The sequence below is a fragment of the Lactuca virosa genome, chromosome 8 (genome assembly GCF_052849685.1).
Source record: "Lactuca virosa cultivar CGN04683 chromosome 8, Lactuca_virosa_CGN04683_v6, whole genome shotgun sequence".
Taxonomy (NCBI): domain Eukaryota; kingdom Viridiplantae; phylum Streptophyta; class Magnoliopsida; order Asterales; family Asteraceae; genus Lactuca; species Lactuca virosa.
In genome coordinates this window covers 30249308-30266124 of record NC_136433.1, presented here as the reverse complement: position 1 = coordinate 30266124, position 16817 = coordinate 30249308, and the positions used below count along the sequence as shown (strand labels likewise).

Genomic DNA, 16817 nt, shown 5'->3' with positions numbered 1-16817 from the left:
CGAAGTGAAATTCCTAATTCTTTTGAGATACATTGAAACTATTCAATGGCATGTTTTAATCTCAGATTATGCTCTTCTATTTGTGACTGGGATGCCGAGGATCACAAACAAGATGTGAATAACCATGCAAATGTGCTTAGTAACCTCATTGTCTTTATCATTAACTATTGATGTGCTGGTAAACCACACACGCTCCATCAAAATGACAATTATGAGATACCCATTACTACTCTTTATTAGTGCCTTTTAGTGTGCTGGTTAACCACACACGCTCCACTAACGACCAATAAAGCATAATGTGCAATTTCATGGATTAGCATACTTTTCACATTTTTCCTAAAGTAACTAGAGTTGGGATTTTTGAAAATAATGTTCTAGTACTTTTAATATCATTATACTTTTAATGAAAAGTAGTTGTCCTATCAAATCCGTTCTGCTAACGACCCTCCACTAATCAAGGAAGCGGTGGGTGAGAGTGGACACCCATTCAACTACCATTTTATAGGCAGTTTCCTTATACCCCCCTTATAGATTAGCTTCGTGAATGAGGCATACTAGCGATTTGACTGACCATATTCTTATACATAACCTTTAATTATAATATATATATAAGGTGTGTTTTAAAACTTTTTAAAACTTCAAGGGTTTATATAAATTTCGAAATTTAAGCTGTTAAATTCAAATTTAAATAAACCAATTAACTAGATTTAATATTTATCTATTAATTAACTATTAATCAAATTATTAAATCTTGTAAGGATTATCTAATTAAATTAATCAATTAATTTAATCCTAATCCTTATCCCTCTAATTTCGAAAAATAGGGTAAGGATAATTATCCAATTAATCTAATTAAGTAACAATTATCCAAAAAACAAGAAACCCTAAAACTTCTAAGCAAATTTCGAAATTTACAAGGGATGAGGCTAGGGTTTTCAAAACCCTAACCCTAATTTCGATTAGGGTTCTTTGGAGGCTAGGGTTTTCGAAAAAAAAAACCTTTGATCCAAAACACTAATTGCGAAAATTTGGCCTTTAGGGTTTAATGGCTATAAACCCTAATTTGCAATTCAACTATTATAGCAATTCAATTTAAAACAACTTTGGCTCTGATACCACTGATGGGTTTTAGGTACAACAAATAAACTAGAAAACAATTCCTAAGTTCACATGCAACCTACTTTGGATCTATGTTTTAACTATTGAACATACAACTTTGAATTGCAAAACAAGAACCCTAGAGGAGAGAGGCTATTTTCGAAAATAGTAAACTAGGGTTTAGGGTTTACATACCTTTCAATTGCTATAGCAAACAATTGACAATCCTCTTGATCTTGATCTTGATCTTCTTGGAAGCTTTAGCACCACAAGTGTAATGCCTCTAATGGAATCACACCCAAACTAGCAAGAAGGAAAGTAGAAGAGAGAGAGGGGAGGGAGTATGCAAAATCTCGGCCTTAGGGTTTCTTCAAAAGAAAGAGTGACCAAAAACATGAACCAGGAGGCTCCTTATATAGCTGAGGGATCTAGGGTTTAAGGGAAACCCTAGTTATCCTTTGCTTAGGGCCTAAGCAAACCCAAGGGCCTTATCCAAGCCCCTATGGACGAAATTATTAGGGTTTCCCCTAAAGATTTCGTCCACCCTCTTCCAAGGGGGTTCTAGAGCCTTCCACTCAACTATTAGATAATTGCAAACTAGTCCCTGCACCTTATAATTAATTCTTTTAACCCCAAAATCAATTCTGATTAATTTCTGGCTAACAATTAATTAAACATAATGATTTCTAATTAATATATTAATCCATTAACATATTAATAAATCATTTATATATATATATTAATTTATTAATCTTATAAATTAATATCTCTCATTTCATAATTTCCTTGTCCAGTTGCTAGGTTGAGGGCAACCCAAAAGGACTGTGCTGCTGTCAATTCAAGTACATACCAATTATAGTTATGGGCTTAGACACCTAATCCAACTATAAACTATACAATGGAAAAAACCTCATGCCAATCCGACTTCAAACGAATGAGATATGCATGTTTTAAACTTTCCATAGAAACCGGTTCCGGCCCCTAAAACCGGTTCTGGTTCCTAACACGGTTCCGGTTCTTAAACCCGGTTTACCCGGACCCGAAGGACCCGAAACCCGGATTACCCAGAACCCGTATAGAGCCATTCTTTAAACCCGGGACCCGGACCGGTTTTACATATTCTGATTCTAACGGTTCCGGTTCCGGTCCGATTCCGGTTCCGGTCCGGTTTTCCGGTTCTAAATCTCATCCCTACCTGCCGGCCATCCGTGAGCCGCAAGGTCGCTGGAGCTGGCGCCGTCACTGGCGCTGCTGATGTCAATCTCGGGCAGTTGGCCTTTTTATGGCCTTTCTGATTGCAATGAAAGCAAATCAGGTCTAATGTCTGAAAGGTACGGGTAGGGGCAGTACAATCCCTACCAAAGTGCCCAGTCTTGCTGCACTTATAGCAGCCTGATCTCGACCCAGTGCGGCAAACCCCCTCATGTGACATGTCGCATTTCCCACAGCGGCTCAGACCCTGGTGTCCCTTCGACCTAGAGTCGAATCCCTTGGGCTTCTTCTCTGAAGCCCCAGTAACCTGCCCCTCCTCTGCCTTCCTCTTCCTAAGGTGCTCCAAATCAATCTCCCTCTCCCTCGCCCTGACAATCATAGAATCCAGGGTCGGGCATGTTGAGTAGCTGGCATGCTCCTGGATATCAGCTCTCAACATATCATGGTAGCGGGTCTTCTGCATCTCCTCATCTCCTGCATACTGAGGCACCAGTAAGGCCCTCTCCCTAAACTTGGCGGTAATCTCCGCCACCATTTCAGTAGTCTGTCTCATGTCCAGAAACTCCCTGGCCAGCTGTTGAAGCTCCACAGCCGACGCAAACTCAGCCCTAAACCTGGTCACAAAGTCCGACCATGTCATAGCGTCAACGACTGAGGCTCCTAAGGAATCACCAACTGACTCTCACCAATCTCTATCCCTATCCCTCAAACAACCTACAACATATCAAACCTTCGACCCCTCAAGGAATAAGCTCGTCAACTGTGCAGACTCGATGTCTGCAATCCATCTCCTGGCCGCGATGGGGTCCTTCGTCCCATGGAAATCTGGTGCACCACTCCCCCTAAAGTCCTTACTGGACAGTGTGCGCGCCCCTAACTGGCTAGCCGCCCAGTCACTCCTAAACGCCCTAAGGCGATCCTCCATCAGCTCAATGATCCCTTCCTTGATCGACCCGAAAATCACCGGGGTCGACTCAAGGATGCCTCTAGTGATCTCAGAAGCAATGAACTCACGTAGTCCCTCATCAACTAGATCGACACCTGATCCTGAACCCGATCCTGACCCTGAACCTCCTCCTCCTACGTGTCGCGTAATCATCACCATTCTGAAACAAAACACATAATCATCAGGGTCATACATAACCTCGAGAGGTTTCACATACTACAAGTTTCCTGGTTCGATCTCGGCCCTACTTGACTCGAGTACGGATCCTCTGCTTTCAGTAGTACGGGCCCATACTACCTTCCACATTTATCTGTACTTTCCTCGAGGACTGCCTTGACTTCACCACGTCCCTTCCACTACTACTGCTCGCTGCACTGATGTCATCCTAGGCTTACCCTAGGGTAACTCTCCGACCTACTCTCCGCCATCAGCTGCATAAGGAATCCCTGCTACCTTTACCTAACTAGCTTGCGAATACCATTACATATCACTAAGACCAGATAATTCTTCGAATGAGAGGTCCTACCCTACAACGGTTGGACTCAAACAAGAGCTGCGAAATAGGGCTAGACCTAACCTTCTGAAATTATTTAGTCCTTGCAATATGTAACTTAACGTATTCGTTTACTAGTTAGTTAAAGATAACTAGAACTCCTAAAAGCACAAAGCAAGCAGCATTCGAGCATTGAGTAACCATACCAAGCATATCCTATTCAGGACATCATATTACTGATTAATCAGCTCTAGCATATAATTCAATAGGCACATATAGCAGGCACATAAGGCATCTCCCTAGATCCTTAGCCCTAATCTAGCATGCAGTTCTCATACAAGGGAAACAAGCATATAAAGAATCACTCCTAGATCCTTAGCCCTAATCTAGCATGCACTTCTCATTATCATACCACAACATAACATAACATGTATGGGTATCTTGGGGAAAACTTACTTGAGCTCGGTCGGTTGCACGCATCACACACCTTGTTCTTTCTCGAAACCTTTTATTTTAAGTTTTAGAAAAACTATTTCTTGTTAAAATATTTCATACCCTCGATTTGAGTTCAGACACCCCCGAAGGTGTGTCCGGATCCCTCAAACCAGGGCTCTGATACCAACTTGTAACATCCCGATTTTCAAGACCAAAAATTTTCATTTTTAAATATAATACTTATAAAACCATTTACTGAAAAACAACATCATCATCATTTCAAGTCATCAAACTATAATCACATGTCTCAAAAACCATAACAGAAAGTAGTAATAATGTCAGAGTACAAATCCCATGGATCTCAAAATGCGGAAATCATGTGTGTGCGATGCGCTGCTACAGTGTCGGCTCCTTCCCCTTCGACGAAGAGGTACCTGAAACCAAAACTGAAAACCGTAAGCACAAAGCTTAGTGCGTTCCCTCATCATACCACATACCATAAACATATACTGCCTATCCCTCGGTATCTTCAAACCGGTATCTGACTGGCATAACTGGGAGCTGGGCTCCCCTTTGGTATCTTTCAACCGGTAACTGGGAACTAACTTCTCCTTCGGTATCTTTCAACCGGTAACCGGTAACTAACCTCCCCTTCGATATCTTTCAACCGGTAAACTGGGGACTATTTCACCCCTACCACTACCACATAATAACATAACATAAACATACTGTTGGGCATGCATGGGTTCTAACGACCCCTTCGGTATCTTCCAACCGGTAACCGGGGACTATTCCCCCTACTACCACTATCACATAACATCATATCATGCTAACACATAAAACATATCAGTAGTAGCAAACCTATATAATTATCACAAAGACAATCATCTATCAACCAACTCCTACTAGTGGGCCGACATTGTGGCCGTAGACCCACTTCTACTGGAAGGTAACTCACCTCAATGCCGTGAAGTGTCTGAACTGTCCACGCTGTCGGGATCAACTCCTCTCAATTCCTACATGTAACAACCCTCCTTAATTTCCAATTACATACTCTTAACCCTTACATGGGTTACTCAAGTCAAAACCAAAGTCAAGGTCAACACCTTGGTCAAAGTCAACGTCCGGTTGACCCGACTCGTCGAGTTGACCCAGCAACTCGCCGAGTCCCCAAATCCTCAAAACACTAAGACCTCGATCCTACTCGCCGAGTCTTGCACGCACTCGTTGAGTTCTATTTCATGCAAAGTCAGGACCTTCAACAACTGACTCGCCGAGTTCATCCTTGAACTCGTTGAGTCCTTCTTCATGCAAGAAGACATATTTAGCCATGGACTCGTCGAGTACATCTTCATGCAGTTGGTACTTGCCTTGAACTCGCCGAGTTCTGTTCTTGAACTCGTCGAGTCCCATAATTTCCAGGTCTAATTTCACATATGTTTTGTTGAGTCCTCTTCTAGACTCAACCAATTCAATCAAAGCAGAAAGGGTTGGGGAACCATACCCCGACTCTTCGAGTCCCATGAACGACTCACCGAGTCTCCCAAGGTCCATGTCCATACAGTTGATTTCAGTCGGGTTTAACACATCCAAAACATAGATCTAGCCTCCTAGGGTCCATAATACACGTAAAGTTACAAACTTGACGTTCATGCATGGGGTATTTGGCTCAAATGGCCCTAAAATGGAGTCTACAAGATGGATGGGGCTCTTATGGCAATAAAGTTGGCACCTTTATGCCATAGGAACCCTTAATGGTTCCAGATCTGAAGTCATACCCCTTTATAACCACAAAAGCCTGAATATGACACTTCCAAGGCTTAGAAAAGGTAGAAATGAGCCCTAACTAGAGATCTAAGAGATAAGTGGTCAAGGTTTCGGCTTTATACCTCAAATGAGCTTGAAATTTGTCAAAACCTCACTCAAGAAATGATTAGGGTTTCGAGTTAGGGCTTTTCTGGACTGGGAGGGACGATGAAGGTTGGTTTGAGACAAGATAAGACGTTTAAATAGGGTGCAAACCTAAATATTAAGGTTTCATCCAGACAGTCCTACTCGCCGAGTCGGGCTCCCGACTCGTCGAGTAGGTTACTTAAAACCTGCGGCCAAAGTCTAGTCTACTCGACGAGTTGGGCCTCGAACTAGCCGATTCCCGGTGCAAAACATAAAACCTTTAAATTTTAAAATACGTACCGGGAACCGGGTGTTACACTAATAGTGAGAAATGAATATATGAAAACTTGACACACTATTAATAGGGGTGTCAAAAATACTCGAACCCGACTAACCCCGGCCCAAACCGAACTTGAATAAGCGTAAATGGGTCAGATTGAATAGGGTCTAAAATTCATAGCCGGGTTATTCGGGTTAACCCGATAACCCGAACTATAATTACGGTAGGGTTTCGGGTTTGTTGTATATCATTTTTTTGAGTTTGGGTTAACCCAAATAATAATGCTTAATCTCATCAAGTACTTGAAATGTCATGCTAGATCATTAATAAATACGATCCTATTAACTAAATTATTTATTGATCTATCTAATAAATCCATATTATACTTATTTATCTTGTAACTTCCTGCCATTCAAAAGTAAACCTTCTCCGAATGAGAAATTCTACAAGTTAGTTAAAAAGTATGTAATGCTTTTTTTTTTTATCTCTAATAGATTATGAAAATAGGAAAATTAGATTACATAATGGATTACCAATATTAACCCCACTAACCCAATTGACCCGACCCTATTTATCTGAAACCCGATTGACCCAAACACAACTAACTCGTAGCTTAATAGGATCAGGTTTTGGGTGATTTTTTCATATTAAAAAATCCAACTAACCCGACTTGATTTACCCGAAATCCGATCAGGTTGACCAAATTAACAGCTCTAACTATTATCCCAAAAGTATATAACATTTTATAAAAGAAAGAGTAGCACAACAAACTAAACAGGAAATTGAAGAAATAAACATTTCATGATCCCTTACAATTAAAGATCAAATGCGATATCTGTCCAAGGGGTCTTTAAGAGGAACTCTTTCATGATAAACTCTCCAAGCATAATCTTCAAATGAAAATGAATTAAACTTATTAACTTCATTACTTTCAGAATCTTCATCTTCATGCTGGTTCTTGTTGTCATGGTTGCTAATCACCACCCTTGGATAAAGAGGAGAGACAGTGCTCTCTAGTGGCAATGTCACTAAAAGAGACATTGATGTAAATGGGGACGAATTATTTCCTTCTTCCATGCTTAATGCCGGTTTCCCACTTACTTTCTTCAATTTTCCATTACTCCATACCTATAAAAGAAAATTAAACAACAAGAAGATATAATATCAAATACTAGGTGTGAGACACGTGTATTACACGAGTTAAGTATATAAATTTAATTTTAAAAATTGAAACAACCAAAAATTGACATGTGGATAATATTTATTTCAAAAATACCACAAAATGACAAGCGTCAAAACTCATTAGAGATTGACATGTGGCAAAAACAATCTTCATTTATTAAGGAGGATACTAGGTGTGAGACCCGTGTATTACACGTGTTAATTTAAAAAAGATTAAACATTAAATTAAAATGTAAACAGAAAATATTTTTTAATATACAACTTTAAAATAAGAAATAAAAAAATGTATTTATTGCAATTTAATATCATATATATGATATTTAATACTTTACATATATAAGTATATGAATTTAATTTTAAAAATTGAAACAACCAAAAATTGACATGTGGATAATATTTATTTCAAAAATACTACAAAATGACAAAAGTCAAAACTCATGAGAGATTGACATGTGGCAAAAACAACCTTCATTTATTAAGGAAGATTCCATTACTCACTTGATTAGACAATAAATAAAATACTTACAACACTTTCCAAAGAAATTAAAAAAAAAACGGAGCAAAAATAATATCGTCGTATATTTACTAGAATTATTGTAAAATTATAACATGATTTTTATGTAACAAAGGTACTTTAACCATATTATACAATGTTACCGTTTCAATAAAATCATTCCTTTATTATTTTATGTATGTATGTATTATTTACTAAAAATCATAGACAATAGCAAGCGTGTAACATTAAGTCAACAAATATACACATAGACATTTTTTACTTATAACGACTTATATTGTTATATTAATATTATACTATTAAAGGAATGATTTTGCAAGAAATCTACATTTTTTAGAGCGGGATAAACCGTATCACATAAGACAATAATGGGAATATACATTCAGCCACATGACCAATAGATCATAAAATGACAAAATTGAAAGCGAAATCAATTTGATGGCACACCTAAAAATACTAATTTTAATACATTTCGTGTCAAACAACAAATTATAAGTCTCTAGACCCCATTAAGGATATCTACATCCGCACACAATGTATGTATAAATTAATAATAATAATAATAATAATAATAACAACTAAATTTTCTAATAATCAAACTTTGCATTATGTTTAACTTAATTATTTCTATTTCTTGGGTCCATTTGGCGGCCATTACGGTAGATACAACCCAAAAAGTCGGGTTTTTTTATAATTTTTTATTTCATAATAAAGTCAAAATATGGTATAATAAGATTATATTTATAAAACTATAAAACAAAAAATTTAAAAGTATTTTTCACCTGAGCGATGTCTCCAAGGGTAACCAATATCGAATCCATTGAGGACGAAACGGTTACCCAACCCGGATCCGCCAACAAAGAACAACTTTGGCTCCGAAATTGATAATGCAACCCGACCACATACGGGTAAAATACACCCGACCCAACCAGTTTATCATCGGGTGAACCCGATCTGTTTGATACCCACATCATCGAACAAAGACTATCCGGGTCCTCTCCGGCCGGATTCTGTAACCCCATCGCGCACAATAATGCTTCCACGACAGCAAACCCGATTTTCTCCATTTCCCGAGTGAACTCGCGTAGAGAACTCAGAGACAACTCGGATGAATCCGTTGAGCAAGATGAGTCAAGAAACAACGAATCTCCGGTACCGTTATCTTCTTCATCGTCATCGTCATCGTCATCGTCAAAACCGAGCGGCCAGCTTCTGGGGAAGTGTTGATGTTTTAGGTGGCGAGGGAGGTTAAAAAGAGAGAGTGAGTCGGACTCGGCTGAACGAGCGAGTTCGGAGGGTATCGAGTGGCTGGTGAGTTGGAAGAAGCCGAGTTCGGAAACGGAAGGGAGGGTGGTGGAAAGGGAGGAGTTGAGCTCGGAAAAGGGGACTACTGGAGGAGAGGTGGTGGTGGTGGTGGCGATTGAAGAACGGCGGCGGAGTAATAGAGGGGTGTTTGAGAGAGTTGGTGGGAGGCGGTGGAGAAGACGGGAGAGAAGATCCGTGGCGGCTGAGTCCGAGGTGGAGGTGAAATTATGTTTGGTAGTGGAAGGTGTGGGTGGTGGAGCTGATGTGGTGCCGCTCGACGTCGGGAAGTGTTGTTGATGATTCTGTGTCGATGAAGCCATGGATGGTTATTTGTTTGAGAAAAACGCAAAACTTTATCACCGGCGAGTGATATGGAAAGAAGGTGGCCGGCGCTGTTTTCCGATTTGATCGTCTTGACACTGATATAGGTATCTATTTTCAAGGAACAGTATACTTTGTTTTCATTAAATACTAGAGAAACTGGAGAGTTGGCCGGTGACGTTATAAATTCTATACTTTTCATTTTAAATGAAAAAAAAAAACCATTAAAATTTTATTCCTCATATTTAAATAATCAAATAAAAAATTCTAAATGCCTGTATCATAATCAAAATTTAGAATAAATTAGTCGTAACCTCAACCGTTGCGCAAGAATACAGTGGTTAAAATAATTATGGAAAAAAAATATAGAAATATGTTGAAATTTACGTTTTTAGTCATGTTTTGAGCATTAACCGAATTATCAAATAATATAAAAATTCATCAACTTATATTTTGATATTATCTAATGTTGTCCATACCTTATAAACGTTTCTTTTACTTTTATACTATCTAATATATGTTATAAGTTTTTGTATAACATTAATATAGTCTATTTTTCTTATATCCGATAATATTTTTTGGATAAAATACGAAATAAGTTGTTTTGAATGAACTATTAATAAACAATATTGAACTAATAAACTTTGTATTACACTATTTATATTACACCAAAACATCCAAAGTTTCATATATGAACTTTTAAATATTCAACATTGAAATTAAGAATGAAGTAATACAAAATATATCATTATACATAAATGTCATCAAGAGTTTTAAAATAAGTCGATTAGTAAATATGACAAAACTTTTTTTTTCAACTCTTTCATTTTGAATCATAAATCTTTTCAAACATACGATACTTTTAATCAAAACTTACTTATATACTACTAATATAGCTACAATGTGTATATTAAATAAGTGGAAAATAAAAAAGCATTGCACATTAATAACCATAAGTTTAAAATACTTTTGAATGTAGTGTAAAATTTAAAGGCAAATTACTCCATCGATATTATTTACAAAATAAGAAATAGAAACTAACATAGTATATACATACCATAAAATAAATGTTGAATAATGTTCTCTTGTACATAAAATATATTTTTTCAACATAAAAAAGAGAGAGACAACATAAAGATACATACATGTTAACAAAGTTAATTGCTCTAACTTATAAATAACTTGATGGTTGATTTACCAAAAGCTCATGAGAAGTAATTATCAATCTCACTTCATCATCTTGTGATTATAGAAAGATGCATAACACATAAACTAAATATTTTCGACATCACCCTATATAACATATGATTAATATATTAACGATTAAACCACAATATACAACGATTGTATTACAATAATCTAAAAACGAAGAAAATATAAAAACGAATTAGTATAACAAACTTACAAATTAAAAGCTCTAATATAATAGCATATCTCCAAAAATGGTCATAAGACCTCAACCCAACACAAAAACCTTTAAGTTTGTTTTCTTTCTGATATTTGTATGCATATTTTCCCAAAAGATTGACCTTTTTATAGTAAACTTTTCACTAAATGCTAATTAAACATAATATAAGTTATAAAACTTTTGAGTGTTAAATCATAATTAAGGAAACTTTTGAGTTGCATTAGTTAAAAAATGGGGTTTCAAATGAATGTGGTTTGATGAAATTAAAAAAGGGGGTTTCAAATGCATGAGATTCAAGAAAAAATGCTAGCTTTATAAGTATGTATGATGTATTTTATCCATTTTTTTTAGTTTCTGAAAGGTTGACTTAAAACGGTAATATATTTTTCGATTTATATACATTTGATCATTAACTTTTTTTTCGTCCATATTTACCCCTTCAACTTGTTAAACTGTACACATTCAGTCCTTATGACCGGTTACTCCAGGTTAGTCGGGAAAATGACTTAATAAAGTAATATATTTCACATTTTGTATACATTTAATACTTAATATTTTTTCATTTCAAAATAAGTCATTTTTTGTTTTTGTATTTCATTCGGTACTTATGAATGATTTCTTTAGGTTCTTCACACGACATCTTATGTGAGACAATAATTGATTAGGTGTTTGAGGCTGTTGATGCTTTTGTTCATCGCAATCTCGACTGTTTGGTTGCATAGGTCTTGTTGTTTGGCTTAGGTCTTGTGTTTTGAATGTCGTAACTTCTTCATACGATATCAGATTTTAACGATTTTTACATCCATGTGTTCGTTTTCTGAGTCTATTATAACTTTCGTTAAAATTACTCTCGTTAAAATGTAATATATTTTTACTTACGATTTTAATAAAAAAAATCATACATGCATTCATAAAAAAGTATGGATATAAAGATTGTAATTAAAAATATATTACTTTTTAATGGGAGTAATATAAACGAAAGATGTAGTAGACTGAAATATGAACACGTAGATATACAAATCGTTAAAATCTGAGATCGAATGAAGAAGTTATGACGTTCAGAACACGTGACCTAAGCAACCAAGTAGTCGAGATTGCGATGGACACAAACGTCAAAAGCTCCAAACCTAAATAAATCATTCATAAGTACTAAATGAGTACAAAAACAAAAATGATTTATTTTACAACAAAAAAAATATTAATGACTAAACGTGTACAAAAATATTAAGGACTAAATGTGTACAAAGTGAGAAATATATTACCCTATTAAGTCATTTTTACCGGCTAACCTGGAGTAGTCGGTCATAAGGACTGAATGTGTACAGTTTAACAAGTTGAAGAGGTAAATGTGAACGAAAAAAAAAACTCAATGACCAAATATGTACAAATCGAAAAATATATTACCCTTTTAAGTCATTATCCCTTACCGAAATGATCAACCAGTACGGAAACAATGCATTTTAGATTTTGGACACTATACACTATATATAGATGATTTCAATTCCATCTAAATATTTCCTCTAAATAAATCTTTTCAACCAAAGGTGAAGTTAGAAAACTTTGAATTAATTTTATATATATATATATATATATATATATATATATATATATATATATATATATATATATATATATATATATATATATATATATAGAGGTTATAATGTGGATGAATATCTATTTTGTGGACAGTGCTATTTTTATGAGAATGGCTAAGTGAATTGGTTGTTTGGTAATGTAAATACGTTCAAACTCACACAACTATCGTCATTATCATGTATTTTACCAAATTCTTATTCAATTTTGTTTTCATGCATCGTTTTTCACTCATTCTCATTCTCACCGAATACGATTATCAATAACACATTCTGACAGAATGAGAATCATAAAAGAAAAAATAAAATCTATAATACTCTTATAGACGATTTAATTAGTGAGAATGTGTGATAATAACAATGGTTATGTGAGGTTGAACGTATTCACATTACCAAAAAACATATTTTCTTAGTTATTCTCACAGAATATGACTAAAATAACAATGTACACACGTCCGCACAATAGATGTTTATCCACATTTGAAGCTAGCCATATATATATATATATATATATATATATATATATATATATATATATATATATATATATATATATATATATATATAAGCAAAAAGAAAAAAGATTTTTTCAGAATTTGAGTGTCACACCGTAATTTTTCAAACAAAATTTTCATTAAAAAATCGCATACTTTTCATAACATATTGTATAGAAATCTCGTTTATTCAAATTACAAAACACAACTCCATTAACAATCCAGGATCCTCAAGACATAACTCTTTCTCTGGTGTGTACAATCAAGTCGGTGCCTTCCCTCGATCCTCTGAGATACCTGAAACACATAACACATAACACGGTAAGCACGAAGCTTAGTGAGTTCCCCAAAATACCACATACAACACATAAGCCACTCGAGGCTATAACTCGGTATGACCCTCCGGTCAATGTGTCTCAGCGGGACCCTCCAGTCCCGTAGCTCGTTGGACCCTCCGGTCCGGTCTAGCTCGTTGGACCCTCCGGTCCGGTCTATATAACATATAACATACATATAACACAATGCACATAAACTCAAACATACACATAACACATAAGACCCTCCGGTCTGCACATAGATACCACTCTAGGTAATGTATAGTGAGAAGACTCACCTCGTATGATGTCTAGTAAACTCTCGTGCTCGATATCCTCGATCTAGCCTCCGCCTAGCACAATGATAATAATTCTAATCAATACTCTCTTTATATCCTCTTCTATAGAGAATGGGTAGAAGACCATCCTACCCCCCCTTGACCCCTCTTAATCAGTTTGACCAAACCCTAAGGTCAACTGAAGTCAACTCCATTCAACGGTCCATGTTTGACCCGACTCGCCGAGTGCACCCTTGCGACTCGTCGAGTCCACTTATTTTCCTCAGAAGTCTCGTGACAGTCAAGCTCAGCTCGTCGAGTTGGCCCCCAACTCGTCGAGTTGTCGCATGATTCAGTTCTTCGGGACAAACCCTAACCAACTCGTCGAGTCAGCTCATTGACTCGCCGAGTTCATTCAGGCCAAATGTTCATTCAGACGATTTAAATCAGATCTATTACTCCAAACACTAGATCTATCATCCCAAGGCTCAATAATCACGTAAAGCTTCGATCTTTACGTTCATACATGAGATTATTGCTCCAAAATGCTAATACATGCCTTTCATGAGGGATTTAGCTCATCAACCCTCATTTGAACGACTAAAGCTGGGACATCTAGACTCTAAGGACCTTAGGAGGTCCCGATCTGAGGTTTCCAACCACAACCATGTCTCATTCAACTCATAGATTCAAAAGGATGGAAGCAAAGCCCTAAAACTCCCAAAATGAGATCTAGTACAAGGAATGAACAAGATGAGGACTTTGTACCTTCTCTTAGCAGCTGGAACACTCAATACCACAGATCCACTGCCTTCCTTTGTTCCGCATCATGAAGCTCTTCATCCTTCTTCATAGAAATGCACCAAGAACCACAATATGAGCTTCTCTCTCACTCTCTAGCTCCAATAGCAATTAGGGTCTGCTATCAGGGGAAGGTAGCCGCAAATGAGGCTATAAATGCCTTTAAATAGGCCCCAACCCCGGGAAATTAGGGTTTCTCTGCCCAGCACCTACTCGGCGAGTCCCTCCTCTGACTCTTCGAGTCCATTCATTAAATCCACGCGGCAATCTCGACTCGACTCGGCGAGTTGGTCCCTCAACTCATCGAGTCCCTCCTCAAATCTCAAGATTAACATACACAGATAATGTCCCTGGAAATCCGGTTGTTACATTGAGGGTCATAGGTGGCTCCGCCCATGTTATATTTATCGGTTTTCCTTCGAAATGGCAATATGTTATGCTTTTATATTATAATGTACTTCAAGCTAGTTAAGTTTTATGAGTTTTGGTATGGCGTTAGTGTTTTTCGATGTCGAATTCCAAAACGCCCGCTATGTATTCCAAAGTTATAACATTCAAATAACATATATTTCTTTGTGTGGTTGTTATATTGAATTGGGTTTAAAGAAATAGTCCATCTTTAGGAATTAGGAGTATACCCCCGAAACAGGCCATTTTGGATAGCAGTTTTAGATATAAACGTCGGATTATGAATATGTTTTTTTGCATTATGGATTAACAGTATGAGTCTGAAATACATATTATCTGCTATGTTCTCTAAATTAACATCATATATGTTTTGTTGTGTTGAAACATGCACGTAGTTAGTGAAATAATGAATCTACAAAGTTTGTCGTCTAACATGAGAGAATACATATACATATAAAAAGTCGTCATGCCAATTGGTGTTTTTTTCAATTCTTTGTATGTTATAAACGGCATCAAGTGTTCCTAAAAAAGAAGCTCAGGGAGTCGTTGTAGGGCCTTATTGTTTCCTTAGTTATGATATTGTTATGTCCAAAACTTATTTAAACAGATTAAGTTAAAAAAAGAATTTAGGGTTTCACTGCTTCTGAGGTCTATGTTCCTACAAGTAGGTTGATATGGAGGTAGCAATGGTGGATTTTAGGATAGGCTTCCTTTAATACGTTTGAAGAGAGAGAGAGAGAGAGAGAGAGGGGGAGGGAGAGACAGAGAAGAGGAATTAAATCTTTTTGAATAATAACATAAAAAGAAGTTAAATGGAAAAAAATAATAACTTATTATTATTTACAGATAGATCAATTATTTTAAGTTTGGTAGGAACCATACTCACAAAAAAACAATATTGTGTATGGATCAAAACCACAAAAATATCTTATATTGGATCATCACTACAAATTGAATTTATTTAGACTGAACCCATAAAAAACTAGTAATTATAAGGGTCATTTTGTAGTTTTATATTTTAAGAGTAATTGATTATCCTTGATTTTTTATCACATTTCCTTATTATTGTTTTTTTTTTCTCTATAATGTTGATCTAGGGTAGTGCCCATGCTCCGCATGGGTCGAAATTTTGTTTTTTATTAAGTGTGTGTGCATAATGATGGGTTTTGACTTTTGAGCATACAAACAATCATATGTGTGCATGCAACCCTAAATAATTGGATCTAGGTTTTCTCTATTAGACATACAAGCATTGAACACAAAAACTAGAAACCCTAGGAGGCATGTACAATTTTCGAAATTAACATAAAACTAGGGTTAAGATACATACCTTTATTTTTATATAGTAATATAATGATTTATTTGAATATCTTGAACTCTTGAGAGCAAGTGTCACAGGTGTAACACCTCTAATGGCTCACAAACACACCAAACAAGAGGATAAGAGGAGAGATGAGTGAGGAAGCTCAAAGTTTCAGCTCTTCTAGGGTCTCATAAAGGGTGGCTGAAACTTCAATGGATGAGGCTCCTTTTATAGTTAAGGTTGCTTAGTCCCAAAGCTAGGGTTTGCAAGTGGAAACCCTAATTTCCAGCTTAATGCCTAAGCATCCCATGAACTCGCCTTCTCAAGGCCTTGGACGACAATCCTTAGGGCCTACCTATAACTTTCGGCCAACCCTTTTCAAGGTGATCCAAGAGCCCAAACCACAACTATTAATTAATTACAAATAAACCCCTTGTACTTTTAATCAATTCATTTAATCCCAAAATTAATTCCAAATTAATTTCTGATTAAATGTTAATTAAACAGCATGATTTCTAATTAATATATTATTTTCAT

At 36.4% G+C, this 16817-nt stretch overlaps 1 protein-coding gene across 1 annotated transcript; it reads right to left on the bottom strand.

Annotated features, from left to right (window-relative positions):
* Positions 1-7077: 7077 nt before the first annotated feature.
* On the bottom strand, positions 7078-9814 carry LOC145134418 (2-oxoglutarate (2OG) and Fe(II)-dependent oxygenase superfamily protein). Its single transcript, XM_079069268.1, has 2 exons — positions 8836-9814; positions 7078-7485 (listed from the first exon to the last, which is right to left on the bottom strand). The coding sequence occupies exons 1-2, from the start codon at positions 9676-9678 to the stop codon at positions 7180-7182; spliced, it is 1149 nt and encodes a 382-aa protein (XP_078925394.1). The 5' UTR covers positions 9679-9814; the 3' UTR covers positions 7078-7179.
* Between the last annotated feature and the right edge of the window lie 7003 nt (positions 9815-16817).